The sequence below is a fragment of the Pipistrellus hanaki genome (assembly GCF_964339955.1).
Source record: "Pipistrellus hanaki genome assembly, chromosome: 9".
Classification (NCBI taxonomy): domain Eukaryota; kingdom Metazoa; phylum Chordata; class Mammalia; order Chiroptera; family Vespertilionidae; genus Pipistrellus; species Pipistrellus hanaki.
Window position 1 is genome coordinate 31,681,649 of NC_140511.1, and position 27,336 is coordinate 31,708,984.

The 27,336-nt window shown below is 39.0% G+C and overlaps 2 protein-coding genes across 5 annotated transcripts in view; both read left to right on the forward strand.

The window, feature by feature from the left end:
- CTSC (cathepsin C) overlaps positions 1 to 18,545 on the forward strand; it is a 45,173-nt gene extending 26,628 nt beyond the window's left edge. Inside the window, exons 4-7 of the mRNA XM_084895223.1 lie at positions 4,265 to 4,420; positions 10,911 to 11,026; positions 16,420 to 16,551; positions 17,683 to 18,545. Coding sequence (XP_084751349.1) covers positions 4,265 to 4,420; positions 10,911 to 11,026; positions 16,420 to 16,551; positions 17,683 to 18,185 — 907 coding nt within the window. The 3' untranslated portion in view covers positions 18,186 to 18,545. The remainder of the gene's footprint in view (positions 1 to 4,264; positions 4,421 to 10,910; positions 11,027 to 16,419; positions 16,552 to 17,682) is intronic.
- RAB38 (RAB38, member RAS oncogene family) overlaps positions 1 to 27,336 on the forward strand; it is a 452,769-nt gene that overhangs the window by 60,901 nt on the left and 364,532 nt on the right. For 2 of the 4 annotated variants that reach the window (XM_084895230.1, XM_084895231.1), the window contains exons 1-2: positions 20,931 to 21,195; positions 26,296 to 26,403. The exons of 1 other annotated variant lie outside the window; for it this stretch is intronic. The gene's annotated coding sequence lies outside the window, so the exon portion shown is untranslated. Of the gene's footprint in view, positions 1 to 20,930; positions 21,196 to 26,295; positions 26,404 to 27,336 lie in introns of those variants that run through there. One more of the 4 variants, XM_084895229.1, reaches the window with a different exon arrangement.

The window sequence follows — 27,336 nt, forward strand, 5'->3', positions numbered from 1 at the left end:
GCGCTAACTGGAATGCTCAGAACCTATGTTGCATCACCTGTAAAATGAGGAAATTACTCTCAAGATCTCTTTCAGCTCTTAATAATCTGCTAACCCATAGTGAGGTACATAACTTTTTAATCTCATTATATTATTAACTCATTATCCCATTAACTCCATAATATGCCAATTATGAGCTAGTTTTCAGCAGTCACATACCGTACTTGCTTACGGCAGCATAAGGATGTGATTAAGGGGAAAAAGGAGATCAGAGACGTGGCCAAAGGTGACATCACCCAGCCTACGCCATTGCAACACAATTTTCAAGTTCAGTGCCAGTTTGGTAAACCAAGTTGGCTTTTGTTCCCTTTGTCAGGGATTCTCACGTTTTTGAAAATCAGACTCTTTCCTGGTTCAAATTCTCAGTGGCTTTATCTAGCATCTTACTGGCAACTGGTTCCTGTCACACCAGCCCAGCCTTCTCTGCCCCTGTGCTGGGGCACTTCCCAGGTAACGATAACACTGCAGGTTGCTGTCCCCTGTGCCAGCGTGAGCTTCTCCAGGAGGTTCTGTCCTCCATGGGACCCAGTGTATTGAACACGCCACCCCCTTTCATTTTGGCGAGAACAAGGGCGTTGCTCATGAGGTCTAGAAGAGGGTCTGGGTGTGAACGTTTTAGAAACAATAAGCAGCCTTTAGACTCTTGTGGGTTGGATGGTTCACGGTGGTGGAGGGAAGTGTGTCAAAGCTCAGGAAGTCTCACTGTTTGCATTCCTCACCACAGAAGGGTCAAGGCTGTTCTCATGGGAGGTAGAACCAGGGCTCCACCTCCGCCTGGCTCATGGCTGACTTGAGGTGAAGCTGCTCCCGGTACCTGGCACCGGGTGCGGAGCTGGTGCACTATTGGAATATCCTTTGTATCCATTGGCCATGTTCCAGCTGTCTTGGGAGAGTCTGGCAGTCAACCAGCTCCTGTGGGTTTAGAGACCAATGCCAGCACCTGCAGTTTCACCCATGCTGTGTGAACAGCTGGGGAAATGCCCTCCAGGTGAACCTGCCCGGTTATCTCACGGATCAGGACTGGAGCCACCCTCTTGGAGCACAGCTTCTTGTGAACACACAGAACATTGATCTCCATCATCTTCCCTGTGTCACAGACCTGGATGTTTGCTCAGATGGTGCCGATGAACCCAACCAGTTTCCGACTTGAGACCTCTCGAACCCACAGTGCCATGGAGGGAGCCAGCGAGGTGCCAGAGAGCCCATAAAAGAAATTGTGGGGAATAATCGAGTTGAAACATGTTGCCCTCCCCTTGCACATAATGCTCTTTCAGGAGGGCGTATAATTCTTGTTCCATGCCACCATCCCCAGGTCCACGGTGTCCCAGGCGAAGCCCTGGGGCAGGGCAGAGGGCCCCTGGCGGAGACTGTCTTTGTCAGGCTCTGCACTCAGGATCCGGGCTGTTGACCACGTCTCCCAGTTTGAGGACCTGCAGCTTTACTTGCTAGCCTCTTCCATAGTTTTGGCAATGAAAACAGTTCAGTGGCCTTCTGTATTTCCTGATCCTCTGCTGGCAAAGACTTCATCTTCACAGGCCGATTGTGGGCCAACTCTGTCTCGCTGCCTTTTTCTTCGTTCTTTTTCTGTTTCTTTGTCTTCTTTTTGGCTCCAGTAGCATTGACTGGCCTCAAACCACCCTGGTTTGTCCTCCATGTCTTCACAATCACTGTGGTGCTCAAGACCATTTCATTTCCCTTCCTTCACCTGAGGCCCGAGGCACCAGTGACTGTCACTCTCTGCCACACCTCCTAATCTCATTGGATCTCAGGCATGAAAAACAATGGTGTTTAAGACCTACTTTGTATTACTGTAATACATGTAACATAGGATATTATTATTTTCTTAATATATTTTTATTGAGAGGAAAGGAGAGGGAAAAAGAAACATCAGTGATGAGAATCATTGATTGGCTGCCTCCTGCATGCCCCACACTGGGGTTCAAGACCACAACCTGGGCATGTTTCCTGACCAGGAATCAAACCCTGACCTCCTGGTTCACAGGTTGACATTCAATCATTGAGCCATGCTGTTTTGCTAGATGTTACAATACAGGTGTGGTCACTGCTTTTCAAATACTTGAAGTCCATGACGCTTATCAGTGGAAAATACTTCAAGGTATACATTTACAATTTAACATTTACTCTCATCTAAAGAAACCAATAGGTGTCATTTCTTTACAGGGTGATAATGTGGTGAGAAGTAAGATATAGGCAGTTTTATTACCTGTTTAAGAAAGATACATCTCTGGTTTCACACTTTTCAACAAGTGGGGAAGAACTTTGGTAAAAACATTAAAATGTTATCGAAGTAGTTGCATGCTTTTCTTATTTCAGTGCTGGAAATTCTTTGACTATATCAAAATGGTCTATGAAATAAGAGTCTACATGGAAAATGGTATAATATTTCAGGAAGGCTTTTTTTGGGGGGGAGGGAGTAATGTAACATCAGCACTTTATTCAAATCTTTAAAACAGTCTTAATTCTAAAATAAAAATGTTTTAAAAACCCACAGGTTAAGTGCACCATGCTATACTTTTGTTGGGAGGTATTCCAATAGTCTAAATTAAGAAAATGAAAAGCTCACAGTATGCCTAAGATGATACTTGGGTTAGGTTTATCTTGCTTTGCATAAAAGAAAGTTTATGGAAGTCTTGAATAAGTGAGTCATACTTCAGCCACTGAATTGTATTCAGTTGTGATAATATGATAAATTCTATAATTCTTAGCACTGGCACCTGGTACATGTTTGAATTAAATGAATAATTAACTCACCCATTTTTTTTTTGTAAACATGTTCTTTCTATGTTATATTAATTTACATCTGACTCAGGCATTTAGCACTGGAACACGAGTGCTTCTCAGATTTTAATGTTATTGAGAATCACTGCTCTGGGGAAGGAGGGGTCTCAGTAAAGTGCATATTCAGATAGTGTGGGTTGGCTGCTTAAAGTCTGCATTTCTACCAAGTTTCCCCGTACAAACCCAATTTTAGTAGCAAGGATATAAACCAAATGTTCATATGGAATACTTTTTTTAAATCATGTAGCTATAATATATGCCATACTCTGTGTACATTATACAGTTTGTTCTGTTCTCTCTCTCATTTTTTATGATTACAAAGTTATAAAAGTGCATTGAAGGAACTGTATGAGGTAGGGAAAAGATGGTGATCCTGTGTCACCACTCAGATAACCATGGTTGGCATTTTTCAAAGGTACTTATATTATAAATTATACTTTCACATAATTGGTTAATTTTCTACAAACTTCTTTGTATCCTGCTTTTTAAATTTAATATAGAGTTAGCGTCTTTCCATATCACTAAATAACCTTCTAGACATTTTTGCTTACTACACTATATAGTGTATTATTTATATAATCAGTCCTTTATCTTAAAATATTTATTTAGGTTGTTTATAATCTATCACTAGTGTGTTTCATTGAACACCCTTTGTATATACATCTTTGTTAGCTTGAACCTTTACTTTCATCAGAGACATTCCAGTTCCAGGCTACTGATACATAGATGCATCTCCTCAGGCAAGAGTGGGCAGTGCCTTCTGGACTCACAGGCTGTCTCTTTATATATGAACCAAACCAAATTTGCTTTGGTGCCAGAAAAATGGCTTTGCTTGAACAAAGGATATGAACATAAACCATTCTATAGCCTGATGTCTTTAGAGCCAAAGTAAGGGAATTTTTCTGATCAAAAATTGCTTACCACTTATTGGTGAAGTGTCTGATGCCATCACTCCAGACTCTCGAGTGTTCCTTAGCTAGGTCGATGGGGTCTTACTCAATACAAAATGACTTGAGTACAGCGAATGCTCATTGGGGTTGACGATAGTTCAAGGATCCTTAATATTTTGATTTTTGTCTTCTGAAGTTGGGTTTTATTTTACCTTATAATTTTCAGTTGACCTCAATTTTGTGTTCTGTGTATTTGACATTGCTTTTCCCACCAACTGTTGGGAAATTTGGCATTGTATGTTTCTCTCTACCATGGTGTACTTAACCTGTGGATTTTCTAAACATTTTTATTTGAGAATAAAGACTGTTTTGAAGATTTGAATAAAGTGCTGATGTTACATTAAAAAAAAAAATTTGCCTTCCTGAAAGATTATACCATTTTCCATTTAGGCCCAGAGTATATGAATGCTTATTTCAATGGAGTCTAGTTATATCAGTAAAGAGTGTGCCTAAAGCTATCTTGTTTTTGTTGGCAGGTATTCCAATAGGCTCTACCAATATAATCACTACTTTGTGAAAGCGATCAATGCCATTCAGAAGTCTTGGACTGCAACCACATACCCGGAATATGAGACTCTTACCCTGAGAGAGATGATTAGAAGAAGCGGTGGCCACAGACAGAGAATCCCCAGGTAATAAAGCACCTCTCTTGACACCAATAAAGATATTGATGCCATCATCCCTTCCAACCAGCATCTCTCCCTGGGTGGCCCACCATTTTGCTGGTCATCCCAGTTTATGTTTGTTTTGTTTTGTTTTTTTGTTTTTTTGTATTATCTAAAAAAGGGAGAGGGAGAAAAGAGTGAGAGAAATATCAATGTGAAAGAGAAACAATCTACTGGTTGCCTCCAGCCCCCACCCTGACCAGGGATTGAACTTGAAACCTAGGTATGTGCCCTGACTGGGAATCAAACCTGCTACCTTTTGATGTACAGGACGATGTTCCAACCAACTGACCACACTGGCTAGGGCCTGTTGTCTTTTTCTTTCCCCCCGCCCCCCTGATAATTTTCCTCTCCTATTCACACTCACTCTCATGCTCTCCAAGCCCTGCTTATGGGTTTTGCTTTCACATCATCTTCCATTTCCATGATTCACATTCCATTTTCTTTTCTTTTTATAAATGTATTTTTTCCTAGATGGGTAAATGGGTTAGAGAATGAGATATATCTGTAATATATTTTTTATTGATTTTAGAGATGAAAGGAGAGAGAGAGAGAGAGAGAGAGAGAGAGAGAGAGAGAGAGAGAGAGAGAGAGAAAAACACCAATGATGAGAAAGTATCATTGATTAGCTGCCTCCTGCACACCCCCTACTGGGGATCAAGCCGGCAACCTGGGCATGTGCCCTGACCGGGAATCAAATTCTGACCTCCTGGATCTTAGGTCAGTGCTCAACCACTGAGACATGCTGGCTGGGCTCCCTTTCCATTTTCTGAACTCTGGCTTAGTTAGGGCTTTGTTGTGTCTTTCCTGCCTTATGGATCAGCCTCTTGCTCCCTGTCTCTTTGGTCCTGTTTCTTTGGTATCTTTCCTGCTCTCTCTCCATCCTAAGCCAGTCTATAAAATATTGCCAATTTCATCTTTCTTTACTCAGCTATTATTGTGTTACTACCTATTGTCTAACGAATATATTTAACTTGGTAAGCAAAACCATCTAAACCTGGCAGTAACTATATTTAGTACTGTGACCTGCTTTCAAATATGTGACACACAGTGACTGGAAACTTCCCTTTCATATAATCTCTATTCATGATATTCCCTTTGTTTCAAATACCCCTCAACTTGCCTGTAATAACTGTCAAATTCGCCACTTGTAAATATCTCAAAATCATCTTTCTGTTTAAGTTCCAACCAAAAATGTGTCTTGTTTAACAATATACTTTTACTACTCTCAGCTAAAAGTGACATTTTCTATCTTTAGCTTACACACCCCAGAGTGTATTGTTACTTTGGGAAATTAGGTTGTGATACTTTTAATTTACATATAGTCAGGAATTTGGTAGGGTTTTTAAAAATTCTTTCAAAACCATAGCTGTATCTTTCAGAGTATATAGCACCTTAACATTTGTTAAGTAGCCAAGGATGTTTCTGTGATGCCATACCTTGCTTCAGAAGAAATTGATAGAACTGAAGGGCAGGGAACTGGAAACCAATAGGGAGCTAGTGGGAGTCAGTAATTTATGTAGGTTGGTATTTTCCCTTAATAATTGTAACATTTTAGCCAAAACCGGTTTGGCTCAGTGGATAGAGCATCGGTCTGTGGACTGAAAGGTCCCAGGTTCGATTCCAGTCAAGGGCATGTACATTGGTTGCGGGTACATCCCCAGTAGGGTGTGTGCAGGAAGCAGCCGATCTATGTCTCTTTTTCTCTCATCGATGTTTCTACTACTCTATCCCTCTCCCTTCCTCTCTGTAAAAAATCAATTAAAATTTTATATATAAAAATAATAATAATTGTAACATTTTCCAATTTCTGAGATGATATTGATTATTTCCTTAATATAAATAGAATCCTTGGTCCAGATTTTATTGTTTGAGCAAGCCACTCATAGGTTAACTATTAAGTAATTAAAATGCATTTTAACTTTTTATCTGCAGACTAATAATCCTAATGCTCAGGCATTCTTCAACTATGAGGCTATTTGGAGAATTTTCCCTATTTCTCATAGTTCTGTCCCTTTTTCAAAAAGCATCCTACATGATATATCTCAAGGTGTATTCTAAGGAACTGCATGTCTATGAGATGCTCTTGATATTGAAATTGGGGAGTGGTGTATGTCGAGTCCCTTCTTAGATTCATAAAGTGAAGAAGCGGGGCTCTTGCCTTAAAGACATGAGCCTCAGACACAACTGCTTTCCACGTGTCATGTGCCATATAGAGGAGGAACTCCTGTGCCAGGCTCCTCTCTCTCTCCAACCAACACCTTTGTTCTGGGGAAGGGCTAGCTTTATGAAGGGCTGCTTTTGAGGCTAAGGTTCCATAGGAGGCTTGGGATATGGAGATGGAATTGAGTGAAGTTGGAAAGACTGAAGTAGACATTGTGGTCTAGCTGCCCCCATTTCAATTGCATTTTATATACAATAAAAACTCTTGGAGATTTAAATATATATATATATATATTTTATTAATTTTCCACAGAGAGGAAGGGAGAGGGATAGAGAGTTAAACATTGATCAGCTGCCTCCTGCACACCCCCTACTGAGGATGTGCCTGCAACCAGGGTATATGCCCTTAACCAGAATTGAATGTGGGACTGTTCAGTCTGCAGGTCGATGCTCTATCCACTGAGCAAAACCAGTTAGGGTAAGATTCTTAACTTTAGGTATAGGGAATTTGTGCAACTGCTGAAATTATAGAAAAGTTTATTATTTTGGGGCATCTCCCTGAGTCCAGAACTTTCACCAGATTCTTAAAGAATTTGGACCTAATTGATTAAGAGCTGGTAAGGTAAAGTGTAATTATAATGTTGTAATTCCAAAGCCTCCATCTTCCCAATTCCTCTTTCACTCTCTTCATTTTTACACCATTCAGCTTCAGTTGTCACACTGTTTTTGCTTTGTCCCTGGTAGGTTGATGGGCAAACATTCTGCCTTATAGAGTGGTGGGAAGGAGGAAGTTAACATTTGAATGCCTCTTGAGAGTCACTTAAATCTATCAGTATTCTATTTAATCCTTTCAGTGACTTGAATGATGATGACAGTTATCATAATAGCTTAGTAATTTATTAAGGACTTATCAGAAACAGGCATTGTTCTAAGCACTATTTTCCTAAAAATTCTTTGAGTTAGATATGTTTAGACTCATTTTAATAAGATATACTTATACTCATTTCATAGATTTGTGATGTTAAGATCTTTGACTAATGCCCTGGCCATTGTAACTCAGTTGGTTAGAGCATCATTTTGTACACCAATAGGTGGTGGGTTCGATTCCCAGTCAGAGTATATACCCAGGTTTTTGGTTTGATCTCTGGTTGGGGTATGTGTAGGAGGCAACCTATCTCACATTGATGGTTCCTTCTCTCCCCTCCTCAAAAAAAATAAAAAATTGTTGAATCAAAAATTTTTTTTAAAGTCCAGCCAATGTGGTTCAGTGGTTGAGGGTTGACCTATGAATCAGGAGATCGCAGTTAGATTCCCAGGCCAGGCACATGCCCGAGTTTCAGACTTGATCCCCAGTAGGGGGAGTGCAGGAGGCATCCAATCAATGATTCTCATCATTGATGTTTCTGTATGTCCCTCTCCATTCCTCTCTCTGAAAATCAATAAAAACATATTTTATAAAAATAAGATCTTTGACTAATGCCACACAGCTAGTGAGTGGTGAAGCCATTTGTAGGAGGTTGGTATAGCTCTGAGATACCTGCCCTGAAATTGTTATGCTGCCATGCTTCAATTCCTTTTTTGGTTACCTCACAATTTCTTTTTAATTTTTTAAATTTATTATTATTATTATTATTATTATTATTATTATTATTATTATTTTATATGTGTCCTTATTCCCCCATTATCACCCATACCCAATTCGTGCCCTACCCCCCTGTTGTCTGTGTCCATTGATTAGGCTCATTGCATGTACACAAGTTCCTTGGTTGATTTCTCCCCCTTTCTTCCACCGATCCCCTCCTTCCCTGAGGTTTGAGGTTCTGATCGACGTTTCTCATTCTCTGGATCTGTTCTTGTTCATCAGTCTATGCCATTCATTATATTCCACAAATGAGTATATCATGTGATATTTATCTTTCTCTGCCTGGCTTATTTCACTTAGCATAATGCTCTCCATCTCCATCCATGTTGTTGCAAATGGAAGGAACTCTTTCTTTTTTACAGCAGCATAGTATTCCATTGTGTAGATGTACCAAAGTTTTTTAATTCACTCATCTGCTGATGGGCATTTGGGCTGTTTAAAAATCTTAGTTAGCTATGGTGAATTGTGCTGCTATGAACATAGGGGTCAATTCCTTTTTTATACTTCATATTTTTAGTGTGTTTTTAGGTATTTATGGGACAATTAGTTAACATTTATTGAGTAGTTGAATTTTTTGGCCTCTCAACATAAAAAAATCACAGAAATTGTTCATTTCCTTCCAAAATTTGTACCCTAGTTTTTATTCTTAAATTTCAGAGTAAATATCCAAGGTTTATATCTTTTTTTTTTTTTTTCCCTGTCCAGCATATAAAATTTTCATGATGCATAGCTTTTTATATATCTTGGTAATTCCATGACATTATCTAGGTTAAATGCTTTATGGCATTACTATAATTTCCTTGTATTTGTTATGGTAGTTTAAGTGTGTTTCATATCTCTTAATACTTTATTTTATATGGTTAAGACCACCTCATGTTCATATTCTAGCAATGTCCCTGGCTTGGTTAATATTTTAGCAAAAAATTGACATTTCTGTATGGAATATGCCACCTATTCTTTTTTTTAAAAAAATGCATATTTATTGACTTTAGAGAGGAAGGGAGAGGAAGAGAGGGATAAGAACATCAATGATGAGAATCATTGATCCACTGCCTTCTGCATGCTCCATACTGGAATTGATCCTGCAACCTGGGTATGTGCCATGACCAAGCTGAGTGTTGACCTAGGACCTCATGGTCAATGTTCAACCACTGAGCCACACTGGCTGTGCAGTGCTATCTCTTTTTTATAGTTCTCAAGTTTATGATTGCTAGTCTGAAATGATTTCCCCTGTCTTTCATCTCACTTCCGTTTTGACCTAACATTAACTTTTATCATCTCTTAGAGAAGTGTGTGAGAGAAGGACTTGGGATTAGTTGCAGAGGACATGAAGAAATCCAGAAATAATTTTGCCAGTGACTAAATTGGAACCTGGTAAAAACCAACTTGGTAACCACTGGAAAGTTAGAACACTGTGGTATGATAATTCCAAGTTGAGTAAGAAATTCAAGTAGTTCACAATAACAGAAAAATAAATGTTACCACAATATAACAGTAGAGCCCCAACACAAGAGATAATGAAGCATAGAGAGAAGTGGGTTTTTGTTGGGGGTTGTGGGTGGAGGCTGTTGTATGAGCAGTCTTTAAAATTAAAAGTCAGGGAAAAACTCTAAGGGGACTTTTTTTCTAATCAGTGGGCAGCAAGCGTTTTAGATAAAAGGAACAGCAGTACAGAGACATGGAACACAGAGCATTCGACAGACTTGGGCAAACTAAAAATTCAGATGTGGCTACAGCTAGAATGCTGTCTGTATGTTTTAAATCTGTAATACAGAGAAGCTTGTAGAATAATTTTCAGGCAAAATGTCTATCCATCATTTCATCATCCCAGGCAACTCTCCTTTTGTGTCTTATTTTCCAAGCATATCCTAAAAGCTCTAGTTCTGTAGTGAAGCAATTTTGTCCTCTCTTTATGGAGCTAGTTTGCCTACTTTACACTTAGATCTTTTGTTTCTGTGCCTGCTTCACTTCTTTTACCTCCTCACTATTACTACTACCCATATCTTGAGTTTGATATAAGTAATTTCTATATATCCTGTGTAGGCCATCTTTAACTTCCCATGGCTGCTTTCTTGGTCAAAATCTGTTAAAAGTAAGAGAATGGAGCTACTGATACGTGCTAAAAATAGCATTGCAGTGATGTACAAAACCAATGTCATTTCACAGGGAAATATTACTATATCATGAAAAAGAAATGGTTAATGAAAATCACATAATGTAGTCTGTAATAGAGATATGATATAGATTGAGATATTATGTAGATATATTATGTACATTATTGTGAAATACACACATTGAAACATTGATGGGACCGGTGCCCCTTGGGTCTGAATGTATATCTTAGCCAGCCAGGAGGTTGAAATTATGGAATTTGAAATTAGGAAATCAACCTTAAAGGAAAGACTGTATATATATAGCTAGGCCCATATGCATCCACACAAGTCCTTTGGTTGATCTCTTCCCCTTACCCCCACCCTTCCCTACTTTCCCTCTGAGGTTTGAGAGTCTGATCGCTGCTTCTCTTTCTCTGGGTCTGTTTTTGTTCATCAGTTTATGTTGTTCATTATTTCTTCTAGATGTGTGAGATCATGTGATCCAAGAAATACCCTTGTAAGACTGTATATTGATGTCAAATCTATATTTCCATCCTAGGCCCAAACCTGCACCACTAACTGCTGAAATACATGAAAAAATTTCAAGTTTGCCAACATCTTGGGATTGGAGAAATGTTGACGGTACCAATTTTGTTACCCCTGTTCGAAACCAAGGTAAAAAAAAAATCTAATTTTTCATTAATTTATTATGAACCATTTATTGAACATTTACCATGTGCCAAGCTCTACAGTAGATTCTGGAGATACAGATGTTAAATAGACATGATTCACTTTAGTAAAGAAATGGAACTGATAGGCCAATGAATATTCACTTCTTTTGTATCCACAACAGTTTTTGTCACTAGATAATCTCTCCAACTAAACTTAGAGTTTCTTAATTATCCTTCTCAATGTTGATTCCATGTAGCTAATGTGATATGTAAGCCAAACTCATTTGCTCTCCTAGTAGGAGAGACTCATATAGAAACAAAGAATTGCATTCAAATAGAACTGGTATTCTGTCTACAAGTGATTTCTGGAATCCTACTTTGCTACCTGTCTTCCCCCTCCCTGCCCTGACCCCATCATTTAGTCTTTAAGTACTATAAAAGGCCAGAAAATGGATCCATGATTTTTTTCTGGTAGGTTTTTTGATCTGTAACCTTTCCATTTATTTTATGTCAGGATATTACCTATTATGGTAAATATTAACCCGGCTTCCAAAATGGTGGCCCTGTAGCAGAGCCTGGGTTTACCAAAAGTACGACTGTAATTCCATTTTGCAAGTTATTTCCAGAAATTGGATACAGAATTAATACATTTAATAATTCTTCCTCTAATAACACTAGATAGCAAATTATCTTGTTATCCTAAATATTAGCCAACAATGACTTGGAGAATCATTTATATAATACTCAGGTTTATTACTTCTAAACTCAATTTCAAGATAGAGTACATATGACTGATTTGTTACCATAAAATATGTAGTATTTGCATTCAAAGATAAATTGTTCTTCCTCTTTCCTAAAAATTCAGTGATAATCAGCCTGATCCACTTAATCAGCATTCACCACTGACCCTTCAATTCCATCCTCACTGAATTCTTGCAAATGTTCTAAATGCCCAGAGCTCTGAGCAGGTCTTATAGCAACCAGTCAGCAAGGTTTCTGTCCAACTGACACCAGAGGTCTTCCCTTTGTACCAGATATTCTAGGACTCTTCAGCTCTAGAGAAAGTGTAGAAATCATTCCCTACCTTCTCTTTTGATAGAGAGGGCTTATTTGGAAAAGAGGGAATGGAAATAAGAGAAATTTGAAGGTAAATGAGAAATGAAAGGACTGATGTTAAAAGAGAGGATTAAAATTTTCTCTATCATCAAACAGATTTCCTATACTTATTTGAAATGGTTAAGTAACTACTTTATGTCATATTGATTATGAGGGCCTGGCACAGGCTTACTTCTGTTGTGTTGCATGTTTCTAGAATACTAGAGGCCCAATGCACGAAATTTGTGCAAGGGGCTCAGCCCTTGCAGCCCCGCCCTCTGGTTGTTCCCAGTCCAGTCTAATTAGCATATTAGCTCTTTATTATATAGGATGTTGTATTCAGATTTTTTTCTAATGGCTGAGGATATAAAAACTAATATGACATGGTCCTTGTCCTAGAGACTTACAGTTTAACAAGACCTGCAAGTGAAACATTAAAATACAATGTGAAAAATTATTTGAGAAAGTGTTTTAAAACTCAATGGAAGCATAGGAGAAGGGGGGTGGGGGGAGTAGGAAGTTTAGTTCCACTCACTCTTCAAACATTATGATCAACTAGTGATGGGACAATTTTTCAGTGGAAGAAAATTAGACTTTATAAAGCCAAATTCTTTCATATTGGTTTTCTTATAGCTTGAAAAAGCTTATATTGTCTTCCATATCTCATATTTCATGAGAGTTATAACTGTGAATTGAACAGAGGCACCAGTAATTTAAAATCAGAGGGATTCGATAGATTAATTGCTTTGCAATTGATTCCTTGTTTATAGTATCTTGTTCGGTACTTGAGAAAATAATGTACTTAGTAGAGGTTCCTCTTTTGGACTTTCTTTTGGTTTTCTGTACTTTCGGTTAGGAAAAAAAAAATATTTTCCCTTCCTGCTAATTGGGCAAGTTGGAAATTTCTACTAATTTTAAGAACACCAGTGTTCTGTATAACCCAGAATTCAAAATTAGCCACAGTTAAGGGAATTCACAACTTTATGCAGAGAGCATGTTAAGATGAATGAAAAAAAGAGACATTGGGAGGACAAATGAGGTTTTAGCTTTATACTTGGAAACAGGTTTAAGCCCCAGGCTGAATGGCTGGGTTGACTTTGAAGTGTGAGAGGGAAGAGAACTCGGAAATTGAAAGACATGAACTTCCATAGTTTTTCTTCCACCTATGCTTCCTTTATTTATTCCATCTTCATGAGAGAAGAGGCTGTCTCTCGGGTCATGTTACTTAGGAAGTGCAGAGTGCTTTGCTAATGTTTAAAATGTAGTTCATGCCCAGGCCGGTTTTGCTCAGTGGATAGAGCATCAGCCTGCAGACTGAAGAGTCCCAGGTTTGATTCTCATCAAGGGCATGTGCCTTGGTTGCGGATACATCCTCAATGGGGGGGGGGGGGGGGGCGGGTGCAGTAGGCAGCTGATCGATGTTTCTCTCTCATCGATGTTTCTAACTCTGTCTCTCTCCCTTTCTCTCTGTAAAAATCAATAAAAATATATTTTTAAAAAATGTAGTTTATTTCAAACTTGTTTTAAATACTGTTCATGCCAAAAGGCAGGAACCATAAACTGTGTGCTTCACCCTATTCATTTTACATGAAAGATAGAAATGCCAGAGAGATCACGTGACTTGCTCAAAGCCACATAGCTGAGTGATGCAGCAAGTGGGAGAGGGAAGGGGTAGGAATCTTGACTCCTTACTCCTAGTTCTGTCTTTCCTGCTATTCTAAGGTGCAGCTGAACATTGTTAAATCTTGCAAAAGTCACATTGTTTACTTGAGACTGTGAAAATGTGATTGTTGGAGAGTTCTGTCTGGGCCAGATCTCCCTTAGTCTTCTGAAGGGATAATGGTTCTTTTAGAATCTAGGCTCTGGCTTTGACGTTTGAAAGTCATTAATTACCTTGGCAGCTGACACATTCTTCTGGGAACTACAGGGGCTTGAGGGAAATTATTCCTTTTTTTCATTCCCATGTTTTTCCTGTTAACAGAGCACATTCTGATCTCTTGAATGTACATATGACTTATTCCCTCCCTCCCCCAACAATGATGGATGATCAGAAATAACCAAGAGAGGTTATTTCCTTGGGTGCCATTGGCCAAGAATGCTGAGTGACCAAAATGGGCCTGTTTCCGAACTCTTGTGGGATGTTATTTTTTACAAGACCCTTATGTTTCATTGTAAGAACAACTGGCTTTGGCTATTTATTGTCACTCATGTAGTTCTTTGACATTCTACAAATTGTCCTAGAGACTTACAGTTTAACAAGACCTGCAAATAAAGATAAATACCATATCTTTATTTCCTCATTGGACATCTTAAGTACCATACTTGAAAGTTGGGGAGGGTCCTAAGGATAGTGATATTTGGATGGTTTAAACAAAATGTATAAGTTAGTTTTGGTCTATTTAGTAACCAGATGACAGGGAAAGGGAATTTGAGGATTCATTAAAGCAGATAAAGACCTGTGAACTGAAAAGGACACCAGGCCTGCGTTAGCAGACACTAGGCACTAGCCCCTGCCATCTGTTGGCTTTGTGACTTTGGGCAGGTCATTATTGCTTCTTTCCTAGTCTCAGTGAACGCGTCATCAAGTGAGTGTGTTGTACTACTCGATGAATTCCAAGGCCCTCTCCCAAATGTTTGTCTTTTTAAAAAAATATGTTTTTAATGATTATATGGAGAGAGAGATAGAAACATCAGAAGTTCTCTGTCTCCCTTGCAGCTTAGAAACAAGTCAGGATTCACTATTTCCATGGAAGTCATTTCCCCCGCCCGGGGTGTAAATATGTATCTTGTTCATAACTTTGCTCTTTCTTCTACAAACATGCATTGCGTTCCCTCATTGCGTCAGGCACCAAGATGAAGAGAACAAATTTCCTGTGAACACTCAAGGAAATTCACAGTATAGTTTGTGGGAAATAATTTAATTAATTCAAATAGAGTTTAGGATGTTGGAGACAGAGCCTAGAGTATCCTGGATTTACTTTGCACTCAAGGTGGAATGAGAATCAACAGTTACCTTCTCCAAGTAACATATTTTGAATGCAGAAAGCTCTTTTGAGTGTTTTTCTCTCTAAGGAAGAAAGTTACTAAATTATGAAATTTAGCTTTATTAAATAGAACAGACACAGCATTCTTTTTATATAGAATGCATTTTTTATTGTAATATGTCTATTCACTAATCTTGTTTTATGTGCATAAGGGAGTGCTCACTATTCAGGTAATTTGGTAACTAATATTAGTAAAGTGAACAACATGCCAATTTTGTATATTTGCACTTAGTACCTATGTCGTGGCACTAATTTTGTATCAGTGACAAAGAGACAATATAATAATAGAAATATTAATATTATGCTCATTTCTTTCTAGAATTATAACAAGTAGAAGTCCCAGTTCTGTTATACTAGTAAATGTGCCATATTTTCTTATTTCTTAACCACACATATTGAAGAAACATAGAAAAGTAATACTGTTCACATATTTTTCCTTATGTTTTTTCTTCTTTTGAAATAGCAACTATGTTCCAAGCATATTCTTCTTAATTGATTTTGTCTTTGCCAGAGCATTCAGCTGTTTTCTTTTCCCTTCTCCCTACCTCAATCCAGCTATCTTCATGTTTATTTCTTTTCTCGGTATTACTTTTCGGGGACCATAGCTATACTGCCGTTGCCCTTTTCCCCTTGGAGTCAGTCTTCTTTTAATTTCACTACCTCCATGTCTTATATCTTTATATTCTCTTTGGACATCTTAAGTACCATATTCATCATTATAATTATTCTCTTCCTTTCTTGGGCTTTTACCTCCTTGACCCTGGTTAAATCAAACTCTCTACAATATACCCATAAGAGCCTGTCTTAGGGTTAGTTCCACCCAGCAAGTTGTGTTAGAAAATGCTGTTCTAGAGATATTTAAAAGCTCTGCTTACTTGTATCCCTCAGTTTGTTTCTCTCAGTCTGGTGGCTCTGCAGAATTAAGACATTTCTTCATGATCAAGAATACTATCAAATGCTTTGCAGAAGTTAGGAGGTTTTTGTTCTTTTTTTCTCTCCCTCTTAAAATATTCTTAAGGAAAACCCCATATATTATAGTAACATTTGCCTTTTGATGAAAAAGCTGAAATCTTAATGTTGGCCTTTAAATTCAGTCATGTCTGTTGATTGACTTTTTTTTTTTTTTTTACTGTGCTTGAGCAACACTCAGTATAAATATATTAAAATATTGTAACTACTGAGCTTTCTCTGTTTTTATGAATACTTCAGAGGTCTCTTGGGTTATATATCTTTTTTTTTTCCCTCTCTCCATCACCAGCATCTTGTGGAAGCTGCTACTCATTTGCTTCTATGGGTATGCTGGAAGCAAGAATACGTATCCTAACCAACAACACCCAGTCACCAATCTTGAGTCCTCAGGAGGTTGTGTCTTGCAGCCAGTATGCTCAAGGTAAGTGTTGTATTTCAGGCACTGTTTTCCTGTGTGTGTGGTTGGCCGTTGTTAGCAGACAAAAGGATGGTGTAGTAGGTAGAGCATAAAGTCGTCATCAGAAAATCCTGATGCAAGTCTGGCCCTATCAGTTATTAATGAGTGGTTTCTCATAGAATTTATTGTGTCCCCAATAGTTGCTATAGATTGTAGGAGCACTGCCTCTTAGGAGTCTCTCATATACATTACCCAACGATGCCCCAAATCCTGAAAGAGTAGATATAATCCCTAATTTATAGACAGGGAACAGACACCACATTGTTCTGTAATCTTTTCAAGGCCACACAGCTTCTAACCATCAGAGTTTCCGTTTCCACTAAGGTCTCCCTCCAAAACCTAATGCTTATTAAAACCAAACTAGCACTGGTTTCTCTTTAGGATTATTTAAAAATTCTGTCTGTATGTTTTTGAGAAGAGGGCATATGTGATGTATGTAGAAAGCCTAATTGCCATTCATTCAGAGAGAAACAGTCCCATGTTAAAGTTTTCTTGTCTCAACCCCAGATTTGGCCAAGAGAAAGTTTCTCAGATCACCAGCGGAGAATGATTATTTGCCAGGGGGCTTTTCATTCTTTCTGAAATACTTATCAAACACAGATATTGTGACTTCTAGGCTCTGGGGATTGTGATATATCAAGTCCCTTATGACGATCCATGGTGTGGTGTCTATATATTTAATAACAACAATAATAGTGAACTTTTATTGCTTTTACATGAAGTGACTAATTTAATCCTACAGGAAAGGTGCTATTGCTGTCTATATTTTACAGATAAGTAAACAGAGGTGCAGAGATAGTCTTCACACAGTTTTGGATTTGAACCTACATAGTGAGGCTGCAGAGCTTCCCACCTAACCACTAAGCTAGAGGTACCTTCAAGTGCTGAATCAATGCCTGTTAAATAGATAGGGATGATAGGATAGAGAGCTAGGCAGCTAGTGGATGGATGAATGAAGTACCATTTAAGCTAGGCACAACTTCCAGGTAGCATAAAAAATTAATGGAGTAGAAAAGAGAGACTAGGAAGTGGGACAATTTCTCCTCGTGTCCCTTTGTAATAAAGGGTTAATAACTCTGCGTCATTCCTCCTCAGGCTGTGACGGTGGCTTCCCATACCTCATTGCAGGAAAGTACGCCCAAGATTTCGGGCTGGTGGAAGAGTCGTGCTTCCCCTACACAGGCACTGACACGCCATGCAAAGTGAAGGAGGACTGCTTTCGCTACTACACGTCCGAGTACCACTATGTGGGCGGTTTCTATGGGGGCTGCAACGAAGCCCTGATGAAGCTTGAGCTGGTTCATCACGGGCCCATGGCAGTTGCTTTTGAAGTCTATGACGACTTCCTGCACTACCACCAGGGGATCTACCACCACACTGGTCTGAAGGACCCTTTCAATCCATTTGAGCTGACGAATCACGCCGTTCTGCTGGTGGGCTATGGCACTGATCCAAAAACTGGGCAGGATTACTGGATTGTTAAAAACAGCTGGGGCACCAGCTGGGGTGAGCAAGGTTACTTCCGGATCCGTAGAGGCACTGATGAGTGTGCAATTGAAAGCATAGCCATGGCAGCCACGCCAATTCCAAAATTGTAGCATGAACCACCCTGCAGTGTATACTGACCACCATCAGTCCTGACAGGGGATGATTTATTCACAGATTAGAGATTTTTATTGCAGCAGTTTCAGGAGATTACAAATAGATTCCTATGAAGATTTTTTGCCTTCAAAATTAAAACTGCCCTTGATTTAATATGCCTTCCCATTAGCCACTAACCTAATTTTTTATAAGTACTCAATTAAATGAGATTTTTTTTAATGATGGTGGTAAACTGTGCACTAATGGATTTTGCTAATAATTTCTTGTTCAAATATGCTATATTTTGAACAGTCTATTTGAAAATCTCAAGGAATTACGGCAAGGACTATTAAATTAAAAATATTTTTTGTCAATGATCAAGTGATATATATTGTGGAATTTATGTGTGTGCATAAAAGAACTTCTACCATTAGATCCTTCAGTTACATTCAGATTCATTGTGTCACCTATATAAGTTCTTTAAGAAGAAAAAGCATTTGAAGATACTTTAATTTAAAACAAAAATTTATAAAACTTTATGATAGGGGCTATGTTCAAATAATGGCAAGTGAATGCTAACATTATCCACTCTATAGTTGATGAGCCAAAAGTCATAGTAAAAAGAAAATTTTAGGACTTTTGGTCAAAATGTTGATATTGGTTAAATTTTCTTATGGTCTACCTTGAATTTAGAAGTATTGGTTAGCCTTCATTGGGTGAGCAGTAATAGTTAAATTAGTAGAACATTAGCAGTTTAAATTTGGACACACCTTTGGATCTCTAAAGTGTATTTCACAGTGATATGAAACTGCTATGCTGAGTCAACAGATGGCATCTATTACAAATAACAGATTAGGCAAAATTAGGCAGCCAAAGCTCTAAAACATACACAAGAACAACAAGTCTTCTGGAAGAGATGGTAAATAGAGATCATGCAATCAAACTTCTCTGCACAGAAAAAGAGACTAAGGCTTAGAAAAGTTCAAGTAACTCAGCTAAGCCACACAGGTGGTAAGGGAGTCATGAATAGCACGTAGATCTTCTAAGGCCTGTTCTCCTGGAGCAACTGAGACACTGAACCTCAGCACTTCCCACCAGAGCATCCCAAATCCTCAGGGATATGAAGTGCATACTTGGAAGTTTCCCCTTGACATGTTAAGTCTCAGGGTTTTGTCTTAAACCTCATGTACTCTTTGAATGACGATTGAGCCACTACAATGACACTTTCATTCTCCTTGGACTGAAGTGGCCTTCCAGGAATTTACCAAGTGTTTATAAGGTGGGGCTTCTTGGGTCTCTTGGGACACTGAGCCATACTTTTGACCTTTTCACCACATAGTGACACAGAACTTCCAGAAGGACTCTAACGACCAGTATTTTCTCTGTTCCTGTTACTGATTCAATGTAATGTTAATCCTATGTTATGCCTAGCCTTGTCGCTATGTGAAAGTGTAAAAAGAATTTGAAATCAAGATGCAATTATTTTTCACTGAAATTTTATATAGATACGACCTGCCAGCTTAATGGGTATGACTCGGTTAACATGTACGCATGAGCTTGTCCTCTGGGTTTCAACAGCAGTTAGCGGATGCATAAGAGAGCAAGTCATGAAGATGCAGAGTGCCCATGGTTTTGCACAATTTTCTGAGGGCCCTCACTGAGCCCCACAGGAAAATCATTGCTGGTATCATGTATTAAGTACTTTAGAAAAAAACACTGGAAAACTAAACATAGGTGTGAACCTAACTGGCAGTGGGAAGCAACTCTCACAGCATGATTAGTTGTAGACAAACAAAGGTTTGAAGAGACCTTAAGTCTTCAGAGATGGCAAGAAGGATTGCCCACAACAAGAGCTCAAGTTACACTGCACTTCCATCTGCACTTATCTGCATGGAGTGTGCTTCTCCTGTGTCTGTAAGACAGAAAGATCACTTATTTCATCAGCAGTGGAAGAATTAAAAACAGTGACTAAATGAGACATTGTGGTTCCTCCAGCTCTGTGATTAAATTGTTAAGCTGAACAAATAGCAGCAAGTTTCATTCTGAAACGTGTTTATGTTGGTGTTAATAACACATATAATCAAAGTCTGCTGACAAATTAAACTATGGGAAAAATAGGATGACAATTCTGGCTACCTCCCCAAAGACATTCCCAGAAAAACTACAGTGAAAGTACACATGGATGGCACCACTGACCACAAAGAGAAACTAAGTGTAATCGGGCGTCTAGCTCAGCTGTGACAGACTGTGCCACTTACCACCATGACACCTTGGGCAGTTTCCTTAATCCACCTGTGCTTCATTTTCCTCATTTGTTAATGGAGATAATGGGGTAGATCTCTCATTTAACTCTTCCTACTTAAACCCTTGCTATTGCAACAAAGGAATCAAATGGATTTGAATCTTTAGGTGATACAATTTGCTTTATTTAAGATCAGGCTTTTCATCATCATCCCAAGTGTGTGAACTAAACTGAATTCAGATAATGAAATCTTCCTGGCCTTCCAAACTCAAGTAACTCTGACCTCTCACCCCTGAATTCAGGAAGGGAAAAATGTTTGGATAGGAAGGGATACACATCTACTTCACAGTTTTCTGAGGATTAAATGCCTTTACATATGCAAATAATGCAGAACAGTGCTTGGAACATAAGTCTTTTTTCTGAACTCAATCTTTTGCTACAGGAAGCAGCTAAGACAAAATTCTGCTAATGAATATAATCTGCTCTACTAGGAGGGGATTGAAAAACCAACAGAGGAACACTGGTACAAAGAATCCCACACAGAAAAAACTTTCAAAAAATACAAATTAGACAATTCTGATTTTCTGGTGTAGAGGTTTCACTTCCCCACCACACTGCTGCTGCTGCCCCTGTGGAGAGAACCAGTCAAGGTCAGATGCTACCGCACAGCTGAAAATCAGACCCCAGATGAGAGGAAAGTCACTAACTGAAGCAAAAAGGAGTGAGGCTAATCTAAGGTTGTAACAGCTGGATTTTCCTATTTGGAATTTTACTATTAGGATAAGGTAAGCATAACAGATTCGCGCGACCATGCCAAAGGTCATCTAGTCCACCTCTGTCCTTGAAATAAAAATGGATTTTACAGGTGAGATAAATATGTCTGGGCTCTCAGCTAATAAAGATGAATCTGGACCCCAGTGTCTAGAACTTTCTACTGTACCCACTGCTTCCTAATTAAGAAAAATGGAGAAACTCTAAACGTGGGACTAATGACTTCATCTTGCTCCATTAAAATCATTTCTAAGGTCTTTCCTAACTCTCAAATCCTTTTCTGGTCTCTTGGGGAAAATGTTGTAAGCTCCAATCCATGTGGTTTGGAAGCTTTAACAGTTTTCTTCTAAATATAGTGATGCTAATATTTATATTTCTTAATTGTATTAAATATTTATTTTTGTTTAAATAGAAGCTTCCTGACCAAGACAGGAAAGCTTTGGATAAATCAAATTCTTCTGCTCTGAGGGAAATGCATGGACTTGACATTAGTCATTGGACCTTAGTTTCATTAGTGTAAAATATTGACCTCATTGAACTGTAGTTCCTAGTGAAACTGTAAATTTGCCTGAAATTGCCTGGGCTGTAAGATAATTGAAACCTCAGCAGACCTGGCCATGCGACACAAAAATTACAGGAGATGAACTAGCCTTTGGACAGAAAATGCAACACATGCCTTTGTTGTTTCTTCCTTTTTCCTCTCAGAAGTCCATTTATTTAGATCCATTTTCTTCAAGTGCTTTTAAGAGTTAGCAGCAGTGAAAAATTTAACCTCTCATTTTCTGATCTTGAAACTGTGATGCTGATGCAATATTTCGATTTTCAACTTTCTGTCCTAAAAGGCAATTTGTTTTTTGAAATTCAGTTCTATAGAAAAAGCTGACTCGTTCCTCCCTCTAATACAAAAGGTCTAAAAGAGAGAGAAATCCTAGCAATCAATTGAACAGAAATGAGTTGGAGAAATAGCCTTTCCCTGAGGACATAAGGGAAATGCCATGAAGGTAAGCAGGTGCATTAAAGGAATCATTGAGATAATTTATTTTTTCCCTGTACTATGTTTTCTTAACCTTCAAAAGCATTGAATAGTTTCAGTGTAATGTAAGATAAATGATAGGAAATGAATGCTGTTAGTATCAGATTTTTGTACTCACATTCTCTCTTTTGTGGGATTTCTGGAGACCTAAGAGAAAAATCAATTTTTCCTTCTGATAATGATTCCTGTGCCGTCATAGGATGCACAGTATTCCCAAGAGATAGTAGACAGCAGTCTAAGATTCAATTGTGTAACAGGATGTGTTCAGCAGCCTAAGATTCAATTGCGTAGGATGAGTCAATGAGGAGAAAATCAACAGAATAGCACTGAGCCATCAAAATGTACTGGACTTTGGAATCAGTCCCGATGCTGAGACTGCTTCTTCCATGTTTGTTATTTGGACCTGAGTCCAGTTACTGAACAGATATGTCTAGTCTTCAGTGTCTTTGCCTGTTAAAAGTTGATGTTAATACTATCAAGGGTTGTAACAAGGTTTAAAAGAAGCAATGAGTGTTTATATATTTCACGTCTAGTGTCTTTTTTTTTTTTTTAAGTTTACAGTGTCTTACAAAGGTAAAGATGCAGTAAAATACAAGTTTATTTATTTTTTAAAATATATTTTATTGATTTTCCACAGAGAGGAAGGGAGAAGGATAGAGAGCTAGAAATGTCAATGAGAGAGAAACATCGACCAGCTGCCTTCTGCACACCCCCTACTGGGGATGCGCCCGCAACCAATGTACTTGCCCTTGACCGGAATCGAACCTGGGACCCATTAGTCCCCAGACCGACGCTCTATCCACTGAGCCAAACCGGTTTTGGCAGTAAAATATAAGTTTAAAAAATGAACTGAAGTAAGGAAGATAAAGGTAGAAAAGTAGGCTATGACTGAACACAGTTTGTACAGAAGTCATGCATCATACTAGCTGTACATGGTGGAATTATATTTGAACAGTGCTATACAACCAGAGGTGATTTTGTTCCTCGGACATTTGACAATGTGTGTAGACATCTGGATTGTTACACTGGGGGAGAAGACACACTCCATAATGAAGAATTACCTAGCCCAGGTGTCAGGATGGGAAAGTCTGCCAGACAACATGCTAATAACGCTCTTACACTTGCATTCCCCGGCACTGACTGCTACAGACTTTGGAAGAGGGAGGTGATTCTGAGGACTAAAGCTACCCCAGAAGCTTCTAGAGAGTAGACAGAACTTGAGCTGAGCTGTGAAGAATCAAGAGAAGTAAAAGACATGAAGGGCAAAGGAATGGGTAAAAACTGAAGTCAGGACAGAAGAGAAGGCAATGCCACTCATTTCAGGATGACAGGTTGAGCCCTTTCTGAGTAGCCCCCAACCAATAGGAACCTAAATGTAGCCTTTAAAAAAAAAAATCTAAAACTACATATTCGAAAAAATCATTGTAAGAATTGGGCTCATTAGTGGATCAGATATTGGTTTATTTTTTTTAATTCTCACCTGAGGATATTTTTCCCATTGATTTTTAGAGAGAGGGAAAGATAGAAATACATCAATTGGTTGTCTCCTGCATGATCCCTGACCAGGCCAGGACCGGAAAGGAGCCTAAAACTGAGATACATGCCCTTGACTAAAATCAAACCCGGGACCCTTTGGGTCCCCAGGCCAGTGCTCTATCTATTGAGCCAAATTGGCTAGGGCCGGATACTGGTTGAATTTAACAAAGGAGGAGAGAAGCAAATCGGAAGATAGAATGGTAATTGGAAGCCCACGTGTGTAAGAAAATCCTGTCATAGAACATGAACACATCTTACCAAACATTTGGTCAAGATAAGGATGAAAATAAATGAGGTACGTTGCAGGATTTTTGCTTTAAAAGAACACTTGTGTAAAGCATTAATCCTCTCTTGTGAGGTCTTGGACCATGGACCCTTCTGAGATAGATAAAAACTATGGCTTCTTTCCCAGGAAATAATGCACATGCTCATCTTAAACTTTGCATAAAATCTCAGCATGGTCTTGGAGATTGACAAGCCCCAGCACAGTAAAACATACTCTTGTGTGCATAGCGCCTTTTCTCCCAGCCAATTAGCTATTCCAAAGTGCAGATATTTTCCCTGTGTTCCTTCAGCTGCAGGCTGGAGTAACCATTGGGAAGTCTTGGCAGGTGGGATAGAGGAAGCCACTTCCAGGTATAATCCCAGCATCCAGGCATAATCCCAGACTTGGTCAGACCCTGTTTGGAAACAGCTCCCCATTTGTTCTCTGAGTCTTAGTGGCTCTCAGTGCCCAGCCCCTTGTGTTGGTTTCTCTGGGTTGGGATCTAATCTCACTCCTGCTATCACCATCACTAGAGTAGGATTCTGACCAGTGAAATTCTTCCTGGTAACTATAGTCCTTCCACCAACAAAGCGAACTCTGATGCCCATTGCCTGCCCACAGGACTGTTCATTTTGTGCAGCCCCCGGGCTCCCGTCACTGAGCTCCTGCCATCCACAGGAGCAACACCATTTCTTCTCCCTGCTTGAACCTCCTGCTACCTCCTGACCTGGATCACCCACTGCAGCAGTTTCACCCAAAGGGCCTCTCTGTCTGCCAAATTCCTTAGTTTTGCACCCAGTTCTGTTTTTATTGGTAATAATAATAGTTGCAGATTTGTCAAGGACTTACTTTAACCCAGATGGTGTGGTGAGCCTCCTTCAGTTCTTTGCAGAGATCCTGTTTTACAGCGAAGGAATCAGAGCACTTAAGTAGCTTGCCCCAAATCACAGAGCTCATCCATTTACTTGAGATTTGGACCAGGTAGGTCCTTTGTTCTAGAATGACAGCTCTTTACTGTACTCCCTGCCTCGAGATGTCCTTCCTATATCTTCCCCAGGTTGGTTTTTCAGGACCTGGTCCTTTTGTTGTCCCTGTGTTTTTGTAGGTAACTATCATACTTAGTACAGTCTCTGGGGAATAAGAAGATGCCTTCATCATTTAAATCAGGATGAATAAAAGAAGGGTGGTTTCAGAGAGAGAGAGGTTGAGTCAGGAGGGGAACAGTGAGAGAGGGATGATAATATACTCTGTTTTAAACATTGCATTTCAGCTGACCAATGCAAACACACTAAAAGCTACTTTCAACAAGTGCCTCACCAGAAATGTGACAGGATTTTTAGGAAGGATTTGGCAAATGTAGTGTTTAGCAGATTTGCAACAATTGCTATAAGCTCAAGTGGAAGATAGTTTCTGGCAAGGTACTGGGCCCTCCCAGGGAGAGTGGATTATTTTACTTTGTGTGCAATGGCAAGGAAGGTATTAACGATAGTTACCTTCCTTCCAATATAAAAACAAAAGAAGAAAGATGACTGAGGCCTCCTCTGTTGTATTTCATGGACCTCGGCATGCTGGTAGAAAGCCATCCACGCAGGGTAGGTTCACAGGACACATACATTCAGGTTCACAGAAAATTTAAGGTTGACCTGGGCACTCAACAATCTCTTTCTGTATATTTGAGTGGCCCACCTCTTGGGCTTTTGAAGTTTGGAATAATAAAAGAATAAAAAAGAAAGAGGCCCTGTAGTTTTTTAATGCATTTTCAGGGACCAGCTCAGAGCCCTTTAGCATGAAGAGTGCTGTCTTGGGCAAGCATCCAGAAAACATCGCTTAAGGGGGAGCCTTCTGTTTTTGTTTTGGAACAAATCTGCAATTAATCAAAGCATTATTTACAGTTATAATAAGTTGGAAACACCCTAGAAGTCCAATAAATAGGAAACAGATTATTTATTGTATACAAACTTGACAATATATTATATAATATTAAAAATAACTATGCTGCCAATATAACCACATTAAGAAATGTTTATATTATGTAGAAAATGGATGCCATGTTTTGTTATGTAATAAGCAAATGGACATGTAAGCACCAGGAGGATTATGAATAACCAGGCAAGTTGTTTTTGTTATAACAGCTCTTTTATAAATAACAGAAAATGTAATCAAAATATGCATAACCAAGAAGCGCTCAAATATGCTCCAGTCTCTCCCCCATCATAAAAAGCCATCAACTTTTTCCTTTTACTGGAAATATGAGGTTACTTTTTTTCCTTCTTTCAACAGCCAAGCTTCTTCAAAGAAGTTTCCTTTACCTTCCAGCTTTGTGTTTTTCCCCCTATCTATTGAAATCTGCCTGCGCCAAATCGCTTCTTTGAAATTGTTCACATCAAGGTAAGCAAAGTTCACCTCGTTGCTAAAAGCAGTTTTCAGTCATCTCACCATTTGATATTTGGTCATACCTCCCTGAACTTTGCAATTCCCAGCTTTTCAAATCTCTATTTCTTTATAGTTCTTTTCAGGTTCCTGGTACTTCACCCACTTCTTAATTTTTTTGTTCTTCCAGCTTCATTACCAATTCCCCTTTCTCATTTCTATACACTGCTTCTGTTGAACCTTTTCACAGTCAGTATATTTTGTCTATGTTCTGGTGAATCCCAAATCTAGCCTTCATCTCCAGAGCTCATAAATAAGTTACCTATTGTAGCATAACAAATTTCTCTAAAACTTAATGATTTAAACCACACATACTTATTATCTTTCAATTGCTGTAGGCCAGGAATCTGAGCACAATTTCACTGGATTCTTTGTTGCATGACCTCTCAAAGTATGCATGCATCAGGTATTCACCCATGATTTTCAGTCTCATCTGAGGGCTCAACTGGGGAAGGTCACTCACAGATTACAGGCAGTATTTAGGTTCTTGGATTGAAGTTTCCTACTCACTGTTGGCCAGAGGCCACCCTTGGTGCTTTAGCATATGAGCCCCTCCAATGTGACAGCTCGCTTCATCTAAGTGTGCAAGCTGTGAAAGCAATAGACAGAGTGTACTAGTAAGATAGAATTCACAGTCTTTATAACTTAATGCTGGAAGAGATATATGCTCAATGATCCCATATTCTATTGTCCAGAAGAAAATTAGTCAAGGAGAGAATATTATAGAAAGACTAAATATCAGAAGATGGGATCATTGAAGCCATCCTAAAGATGCCTATCACCTCAGCCAGTGTGGCTCAGTGGTTGAGTGTTAACTATGAACCAGGAGGTCATAGTTTGATTCCCAGTCAGGGTGCATGCCTGGCTTGCATGTTCGATCCCCAGTGTGGA